This window comes from Carlito syrichta, unplaced genomic scaffold, assembly GCF_000164805.1.
Source record: "Carlito syrichta isolate Samal-C Ts95f unplaced genomic scaffold, Tarsius_syrichta-2.0.1 Scaffold298009, whole genome shotgun sequence".
NCBI lineage: Eukaryota > Metazoa > Chordata > Mammalia > Primates > Tarsiidae > Carlito > Carlito syrichta.
The window spans coordinates 1-10,251 of NW_007242105.1; the positions used below are offsets into that span (position 1 = coordinate 1).

The window sequence follows — 10,251 nt, forward strand, 5'->3', positions numbered from 1 at the left end:
GCTGGGCTCCGGCGATCCTTCCGCCTCAGCCTTCCGAGTAGCCGGAATTACAGGCATGCGCTACCACGCCCGGCTGATTTTTTGATTTATTGTAGAGATGAGGTCTCGCTGCCCAGGTGGGTCTCGAACCTGCGGGCTCAGGCAATCCACTCACCTCAGCCTCCCAAAGGCGCGGGATTACATGCTGAGCCACCGAGCCCGGCTAATAAATCTTATTTAAATAAAAATTCCACTGAATATTTATTCATATGCATAAATTATATCATATTTTAGTAAATATACGGTTATGTGAAGTTAAGTCTTACATTGTATTGGTTTATAACAAATAGCACCATCCTTTACAGAGTTGCATTTTTCATGTTTCCAAGTTCCTTTTGGGTCCAACACAACACAATTTCCAGGAGATTTTTGGCCTCCCCATGGGATGTAGTCAAATGTACTGCCATCAGACCATTCAAAACTTGATTCACTTCCCTAATTTAATAATAAAAGAGATAACTTGAACCCAAATGTATGACTTCAAAAAGAACATAAAGGACAACATACATACTTTAAGAAATAATGTATTAATTATTTGCTTACAAGTATTATAGGTCTGAACCTATTTATAAAATCAGAGATTTACTTTTGATGCATTGATTTGGGACATTTGCTCTGACACAGTTTAAACTGAACTTTAAACTTACAGACAGAGTTACTATACCCTGTCTCTAGGATTTTTTTTTAAGGAATGAGTTTATATAACTTTTGACATTAAATGAAATGCAAATGGCTTCCACTTGTCACAATTACAGATTTACAATTTCGATCTTCATATTGTTCTGAATATTGTTTTATAGTTTTGTGGTTTGTGTCTATGGCTACAGAGGCCGTCTCAAGCAGCAGGGGGCTAGAAAAAGAAAATACTTCCCAAGAAACTCAAAATGGGAAGACTACTTTTGACCTTTTCTTTAATCTATAATCTTAACTTGCCATCCTTTCTTTTATTTTCCCTGCCTTGTTCCAAAGATTACTAAAATTAGGACTACAACTCCAATCTCAATAGATAGCTATTTTTTTTGTATATCAGACCTTATTATAAATACTAAATATATTAATAGGATTCAAATAGTGGCACAGAAGATGTGTTTAACAGCAGAATTAATCTTAAGCAGTGCTAAATTCTAGGGAAAAAGTGGGAAGAGAAGTGTGTATTTATTAGTCCTAACTTGGTTAAGACATTTAGTTGGCACCTTGTATAGTTTTTTTTGGTTAAAATCTAATGAAAATATCATTAGATATGGAAATCTGCAAAGATTAAGTAACTTGCTCCTGATCACCCAGCACATAAAGGAAGACCTGCCATGAGTACTGAAACTCAGGTTTTTCTGATTCTATGCTAAAGGTGTTGTTGAGCTATTAATCGACTGGGCCCTTGGGACAGCCTGGCCATTTGTCCTAGTGCATTCTATAGACAAAATGTTCTATTCTATGTTGTAAAAGGTAGGAAAGCACTAGGCTATGCAAACTGATTTAATCTGATGTTGGACTTTGAATGAATATTTTTATGCTCAAATTTCCAATCCTAAAAGTAACAGACTTGAAAAGTTTCTGGAAAACAAAGCAAAACTTACGTCATGACTTGAGAGCCCAACCCATAGTGGGAATCCATCACGTTTTACAATATCTTCCAGAAAGAGCTGGCCATTTTGGTCGTGAACACTTGCCAAGTGACCTCCACTTTGAGAACATGTGTTTAATGCTTCATACCACGTTACCCTTTTTTGAATAACATTATAAGTGCCATCTTTATATGGAATAAACTGCGGCAGTGTGGTATTATATTCTTCTTTGTAGTCAACTATAATATTTAAATTAGAAGGGTTGGTGATTCAATTTAAATTATTTCAAATACATATTTTAGATAAGACAACATGCAGTCATTTCAAAAGTTAAATAAAACTGGGTTTCTTATGAATAAGGGAGGGCAACTGCATACTTTATTTTTCTTATTGCTATAGCACATATCTTATGTTCCTAAGTATTATAGTTGTCTGATTGATTTTTTTAAAAAAAGGAATAAACACAATCTTCATTTAAGGAGTTCACATATTAGTTGGAGACAGAAAACAACAATGCTTGAAATGATGGCTCATCAACAAAGGTACCTACATAATGAATATTTGTATACCTAACCTTGAATTGTACCCCACATCTTAAAAAAATAAAAATAATAAATAATAAAATAAAGAAATTGTAAAGCAAATATTTCATCACAACAAAATTTCTTCACACAAAAACAAAACAAAATAAAATGAGGTTGCAATAAAATTTAAAAAAAAGAAATGATGGCAAAAGCATGATCCACCAGGGCATCTGAGACTGATTAGAAATTCACCTGAAAGAGAGGAGTCAGGAAGCCTGCTTGATAAATCAGGTCTCAAAGGTTAGGGTGAGAACAAAAAGAAATTAAAAAGTCAGAAAGTAAGAAAGAGCTAGAAACAGACACACAACAACAAAATCATAGCTATTTCAAATGAAAGAACTCCCAATGACCAAAGCTGGAAGAATTTGAGCAAAATATTAAATAATGTAGTATGATGGATTATATTTCAAAGTATAAAATAAATAACCATACTTGGTCTAGAGGGTGAGAGGAAATTAAAAATTTAAAAAGTAAAGTGACCAGACAGTATGGAAGTGCCACAAGCAAACAACAAAAACCACAATAATGAGGGTATAAATAAATGTCTGAATAAATTTTAAAATGGAAGAAAATAAACAAATCTATGCAGAAGAATCCCAAATGATGTATATAGATGCTCTTCTCACAGGAAGGTAGAGGATACCTCTTCACCTTGTAAGTGTGGGTTGAGCATAGTGACTTCCTTGGAAAGAAGAAGAATCTACTATGCAGAAGAACCTCAAATGATGTATACAGACCCTCTCCCCATGGGAAGATGGTAGAGGATAACTCTCCACCTGGTTAAGTGTGAACTGAGCATAGTGACTTCCTTAGAAAGAACACAGTATGGAAAGGGCTATTTATAGTACAGAACCTAACAAACACTACACCTGATCAAGGTTAAAATCAACAGTGATAGATCATGTTGATAGTATGTTTGTGCATATGAAGTGTTGTGACAATGCCACTTTATATCTGTGGTCTTGCCCCCAAAACTCATAGCCCCAGTTAAATCATGAGAAAAACATTAGCTAACCCAAAGTGAGGGATGTTCTACAAAGTACATGACCGATGCTCCACAAAACTATCAAGTTCATCAAAAACAAGAAAAGCCATCACAGCCAAAGTAGCCTAAGGAGATATAATGACTAAATGTAATGTGGTTTTCTGGATGGAATCCTGAACAGAAAAAGTATGTTAAATAAAAACTAAGGAAATTTGAATAATGTATGAACTTTAGCTAATAATAATCATGTACCAACATTGATTTATTCGTTGTGACAAATGTATTACACTAATGCAAGATGTCAATAGTAGGGAAAACCGGTTGTGGGATATATGGAAACTCTCTATACTATCTTTGCAACTTTTTTAGAAATCTAAAGCTATTTTAAAATGAAAAGTTTATTAAAAATGTAAAAAATAGAAAGCAGAAAGGCAGAAATCTTCTTGAAGGAAGAAAACATAAATAAAGGTACAAATATGAGGATGGGCACACAACTGTAAATGGACAATTACAAGATCAGCCTGACTGAGAAGAAGATGCTTGCAGAGCAAGAATGAGGAAAAAATAAAGGATGGGAGAAGGCCTAGAAATTAGGAATAGAAACTGCTTTCTAAAAAGTCTCAAAAATTTAAATGGACTCAAAGTAATTGATAACAGGGAATCCCTGGAGATGGGTGATAGAAATGGTCTTGAGAAAGTTATTCTGCAGCACTATGGAGGGATGCCACTGTGACAGGCTCCATGTTAGCAGAGGACTTAGAGCCAAGTGGTAGTAATAACTGTTTTCAAACTGTGAAAAATTTAAAATTAACACGTATTTTAAAATAGATTCATTTAGGATTAACCAAGGTTGAGAGACATTCATTTTACCTTCAGTGTCAAAACTCTACCCAAACACACTCTCTTATTTATAAAAATTTCATCCATCTTTCAAGGCCTAACCAAGTCTCACCTCTTTCTGAAGACATTCCTTGTTTTTATTGATCTCTTTTGACTTCCCAAATAATGTAAGATTAACTTACACATAATGATGACAAAGAATTTAATGCTGTCTCCCAGTTACATTTTACTCTTTGAGGGCAAGATCTTTACATGAGGGCCCATGTCTTCTCCTCCCTCTGTAACCTCTGGAGCACCTCACATAGGACTGAATATAGAGGAAGCACTCGAAAATTACAATTGCATGATTCCCACTGGTGGAACTAATGGCTTTATATTCTCTTTCCCTGGAGTGAAAACTCTACATTAGCGTACTTACCCATTTCAATTTTACAAGCAAGAATGCTCTGCTGGTGAAAAAAAAGTGTGTCTTGGAGAGCATTAAAGGTTAGAACATCCCAGAAGCCATCAGTACTTAAACCAGCCAAAAACTTGCCACTTTTTATAGTTGGTCTTCCTGCTCGCCAGTGTGTATATGACAGCATGGTCTTATCAAACCACATAAGAGAATTATCTAGAGAAGAACATTTTTTTTCTATGCTTAGAGATTAAATCAAGATTGAATTACAGTTACATAATTACTATTTCAAACTTGACAACTTTATTTCTCCTTTTCCCACCTTCTAAAAGGTTGTCTGATTATGTATATACTCTTAAAATATTTTCTGATTATAGCAGTAAATCATGCTTATTTTTAATTTAGAAAGTACAAATTATAAATATGAAAATTAACATTTACCTATAATTATACCATCCTTCAATAACAACACTTTGTTATTTTTAATAAAATATTCATTTCTCTTAATATAGTTTAATTGTCATGGAAATTAACTATTTTATTTTAGAAATCATTGATACATTACAAAATTAGGGACAAATCTTTTCTTTGGGCACAAACTATACACAATTATTCATAATTATGGCCAAATGATTTTTTTTTTTTGAGTTGGAGTCTTACTCTGTCGCCTGGGCTGGAGTGCAGTGGCCACCCCAGCATCGACCTGCTAGGCTCTGGCAATCCTTCCACCTCAGCCTTCCAAGAAGCTGGAACTACAGGTGTGTGCTACCACACCTGGCTAATTTTTTTATTTTGATTGTAGAGACAAGGTCTCACCATGTTGCCCAGGTTGCTCAGCCAATACTCTCGCCTCGACCTCCCAAAGTGCTGGGATTACAGGCTTGAGCCACCACACCCAGCTGGCCAACTGATTCTTAAGAACAATGCCAAGACAATTCAATGTAGAAAAAAATAGTTTTCTCAACTGGATATCCACATGAAAAAAAAAAATGCAGTTGGAACCCTTCCTTTCATCACACACAAGAATTAGCTTAAAATAGAACATAGACATAAACTATAAAACCCTCAGGAAAAAAACACAGAAGTTACTAGAGAGATGATGTTAAAATTAAGAAGAAAGAAAAACAAGAACACATAGAAGTACGTCTTCATGACAGTCGGGTAAACAATACCTCCTTAGGCACAAGTGGCAAAAGAAAAAAATATACAAGTTGAACTTTATCAAAACTAAAACTTCTGTGCTATCAGAAAAGTGATGAGAGAAAAAAAAATATATATATATTTTTGAGAAAGCAGGATTTATTGAGGGGTCAGAAAAGCTCCCAGAGCAGGAGGGGACCCAGGGGGGTTGCCCGAAGGAAATTATTTATCTGACAAGGGCATTATATCCAGAATATATAAAGAATGCTTTCAACTTGACACTAAAAATGAAAAAAAAAAATGAGCAAAATATCAGAATTAAATTTTTTTTCCAAAGATGATATACAAATATTCAATAAGCACATGAAAAGATGCTTAACATCATTAGTCATCAGGGAAATGCAATAAAAACTCAATGAGATATTACTTTATGCCTACTTGTAAGGCTATACTTTAAAAAAATAGATAAAAGCAATGTTGGCATAGATATAGAGAAATTGGAACTCTTATACACTGGTGGAAAACTTGTGGTAGGAATGAAAAATGTGGTATAGCTACTTTGAAAAACAATCTGCTAGCTCTTCAAAGGGTTAAACAAAAGACCCAGCAATTCTACTCCTAGGTGTATACTCAAGAGAAATCGGAATATATGTCCACACAAAAACTTGTACATGAGCCTTCAGAGAAGCATTATTTATAAAAACCAAAAATGTGAAAGCAACCTAAATGTCTATTAACTGGTGAATGGATAGATAAAATGTGTTATATCCATAGAATGAAATATTATTCAGTCACAAAAGGAATAATGTGCTAATACATGCTACAATATGGATAAACCTTGAAACTTTTATGCTAAGTCAGGCATACAAAAATCACACATCATATGATCCCATTTACATAAACTGTCTAGACTAGGCAATCGGTTGCTAAGGACTAGGAGAGAAGTAAGGAATGGGGAGGAAACGCTAATAGGCATTGTGTTTTCTTTTTAGGATAATAATAGTTGCACAACTCTGTGACTATACTAAAATCAGTCACACTGTACACTTTACCAATTTTCTGACCAGTATGATGTGCAATGGTATATTTCTAATAAGTATCTCTCAGTTGACATGCTGTGGTTTCTGTTGGTAATTTCCTTCCATAGCCCTGCTACTGAGAAATCAAAAATGTTTTAAAGAACAGAATTGTTATTTTAGGTGCCAAAACAATTAAATATCCTACAAGTATATTGAAGTAACTAATAACAGTAACTTATGGATCTAAGTCAGTAAGAACTAGATTTAAACCAAATTTTCCATTTTCTTGAAAAATTATTCTATATGTCACTCATATGCATATATAATTTTAATAGAAATTTTGTTACTTATTCATTTTATAAAAGAAGTTCAGATAATTCGAGGAGAGGCTTCAAGATGGCTGACTAAAGGCATCTGGTACTACCTCCTTCACAAAGAAGAACCAAAATAGTGAATACATAATCACACTTAAAATAGTTCAACTGGCTGGGCTCGGTGGCTCAGCCTGTAATCCCAGCACTTTGGGAGGCCAAGGCGAATGGATTGTCTGAGCCCGTGGGTTCAGGACCCGCCCGGGAAACTTGGTGAGACCTCGTCTCTACAATAAATCAAAAATTAGCCAGGCGTGGTAGCGCACACCTGTAGTTCCAGCTACTTGGAAGGCTGAGACAGAAGGATCACTGGAGCCCAGCAGGGCGAGGCTGCGGTGGCCGGGAGCGTGCCACTGCACTCCAGGCTGTGTGACAGAGTGAGACTCCAACTAAAAAATAAAAAAATAGTTCAACTATTTTCTGAATTACATGTTGATATTAATAAAAGAGTAGGGAGGGAGGGTCACACCTCATCAACAAGGGTACCTGCACAATGAACATTTGTATACCTAACCCTGAATTGTACCCCACATCCTTAAAACAAAATAGAAAAGAATAGCTTATCTAAAAGAGAATACTGGAATTTAATAGAGAATGAAAGGAAATACACAAAGCAAGGAAAAAGGAAATGAGGCAGCCTGCTTAGTTGGGATTGGCTAGGAGCCTGAAGAGGCTCCCCAATGTGGGGAAAAAGTAAGTGACTGACCCCCAGGGACTCATATTCCCACCATGGACTCTTGCATCCTAGCCATCCCAGACCCTCGAGGGCCATAACCCTAGCACAGGGAGATATCTAGAGACTGCATAAAGGCATTGCTCCAGGGAGGGAGCTCACACTAGGTCCCACAGATCTCCAGAGCCCCTAAGCAGCTACAGCAAGGTGCCGTATTGGCAGACCAGCTCTCACCAGTCTGCATTATGCCTGGGGAGCCCAACAACACTTACATCTCTATTTCTCTGGAGCCTCAAGGGCATCCCTTGCCTGTAGCCACAGCGGTCGCTGACTGGCGCCTTCAGGGCTGAAGTGCAAACTATTGGCAAAGATTCCACTTCCCCTGGTGATAAAGCCACCATTCCTTTTCAAGCACCGTGAGGATAAACTCCCAAAGCTGTGGCAGATGCTGCTGCAGGCTGCTGCAGCTGGGGATGAAGTGCAGGCAAAGTGCATGCTCCCCAGCTGCCTGTGAAGAGCTGCTGCCACTGAAAGCTACCCCGCCCTCCCCAGTTACAGGGTGGCAGTATAACTGCTGCCTCCCTCACTTGAACATTCCACCTTGGGTTTGGAGAATGCCCTACCTCTGCCTATCACAGCCAGCACCTGCATATATTACTAGAGGGGACTGAGGAGAGGTCCACCCAGCATGGCTTCATCCCCCTATCCCATGCCAAGCATGCAGTCTGGGAGCCTTGGGATTGCCCAGTCCTTTCCACCATTGTTGGCACTTGAGCATTCCTCCCAGGACCCCGAGGTTGAGTTTGCTACCACCCGCTACTACCACCACATCAGGCACCCACAGGCACACACACAACTTGTGGGCCTGGGACTGGCCTGCCCAGCCTGTCACAGCCACCACCAACACCAGCACGGACTGCTTGGAACCCAGAGATTAGTCCTATCACTACTATTGCCATTGGCCATGCCATGCTCACTGCTAAGGGGCCCAAGAAACTGTCCCCCTTCCTGGTCTGCTGCTGCCATTTACAAGCCTCTTGGAAACTGAAGAATTGGCCCACCTGGACCACAAACACTGGTGCCAGCATATGCTACCCTGAGACCCAAGGACAGGCAAGCTTGGACTATTGCAGCCATCGTTGAGGCCCAAGAACAAGCCCTCTTTGTGTCCCCATCCCCAGCAAAACTTCCCCATAGCCTCCACTAACAACTCCATTCTAAGCTACTAAGGAAATCACAGATATCACTAATGCTGTTTATAACTGAAGAAATCATACAGAGACTACACCACTGCATGCAGTCAAAATAAAAATCAGCATCCTCTACCCAACTGACACTATAGATACATCTTCAGGAAAAAGTCTTCCCCTACAGAAGCACATTCAAAAAATTGAAAGAAGTGATGGTTATACCAGATGCAGAGATATCAAGGTAAGGACACAGAAAACATGAAAAAGCTAGAAAATATGATACCTCCAAAGGAAAATGGTAATTTTCTGGCAACAGATTATAATTTGTGAATTCTAGATAAAGAATTTAAAATAATGATATTAAAGAAGTTCAGCAAGATACAAGAGGATACAGAAAAAAATACAAAAAATCAGAAAAACAATTCAGGATATGAATGAGAATTTACCAAATATATGGCACATTATATACCATAAAAGAATAAAACAGAAATTTTGGAACCAAAGCATTTATTACATGAAATTTAACATACATTTGAGATCTTCACCACTTGACTAAATGAAGTAAAAAAATAAAATAAAATAAAATTCAGAACTTGAAGACAGGTCTTTTGAAAAAACTCAGTCAGAAAAAGAATGAAAAAGAATGGACAAAGCCTACATGACATATGGGACACCATAAAGCAACCACATATCAGAAGATTAGGTGTCCTGGAAGCAAGGAGAAAATAAAAGGGTTAGAAAATTCTATTTAATGAAATAATAGCTGAAAACTTCTCCAGTCTAACATGAGATTTAGCCATCCAGGTATGAAAGCTCAGAGATCCTCAAACAGATACAATGCATAAGGTCTCCTCCATGGCATACTATAGTCAAACTATAGAAAGTCAAAGACAAATAGAGAATTATACAGACAGCAAGAGAAAGGTGTCTAGTCACTTATAAGGAATCTCCCCAATCACACTAACAGTGAATTTCTCAGGAGAACCTTATAGGCCAGGAGAGAATTAGATGATATAGTCAAAGTACTGAAAGAAAAAAAACCTGGAGACGGGGCAAGATGGTGACAGCATAGGTGAACTGGTGAGATTCTCTGAACGGACCAAGACTGCATACTGCTGAATAGACAGACTGTAAAGCAGAGGGAAAAGTGAACAAAGCCAGAAGACCCTCATAAGGAAGAACAGGTCATTGCAGAAGAGAAATAAAAGCAACCCCATCTTCCCTCAAAAACAGAATTGAAGAGGGGGAGGGAAAGGGGGAAAGGGAGATAAATCTACAGAAATGAAGAAAAACCAAAAGAAGAGTATGGGTCTCTCCCAGATGCCTGGGAGAGCAGACACTGAGAAAACTGACTTTGGAATGCAAATAATGAAAAGTCCCCAGAATGAAGGGTCTCAAACTGCAAATGTAGATATCAAAACATAATGGAGAGATTAAAAGAATTGAGGAGA

At 37.5% G+C, this 10,251-nt stretch overlaps 1 protein-coding gene across 1 annotated transcript; it reads right to left on the reverse strand.

Moving 5' to 3' along the window:
• Positions 1-305: 305 nt before the first annotated feature.
• LOC110595363 (lymphocyte antigen 75-like) lies at positions 306-4,617 on the reverse strand (the record flags this gene model as incomplete). The annotated part of the gene is made up of 3 exons (XM_021710718.1): positions 4,429-4,617; positions 1,614-1,840; positions 306-474 (listed from the first exon to the last, which is right to left on the reverse strand). Coding segments are annotated over exons 1-3 (580 nt in total), but the record flags the coding sequence as incomplete, so codon positions are not given.
• Between the last annotated feature and the right edge of the window lie 5,634 nt (positions 4,618-10,251).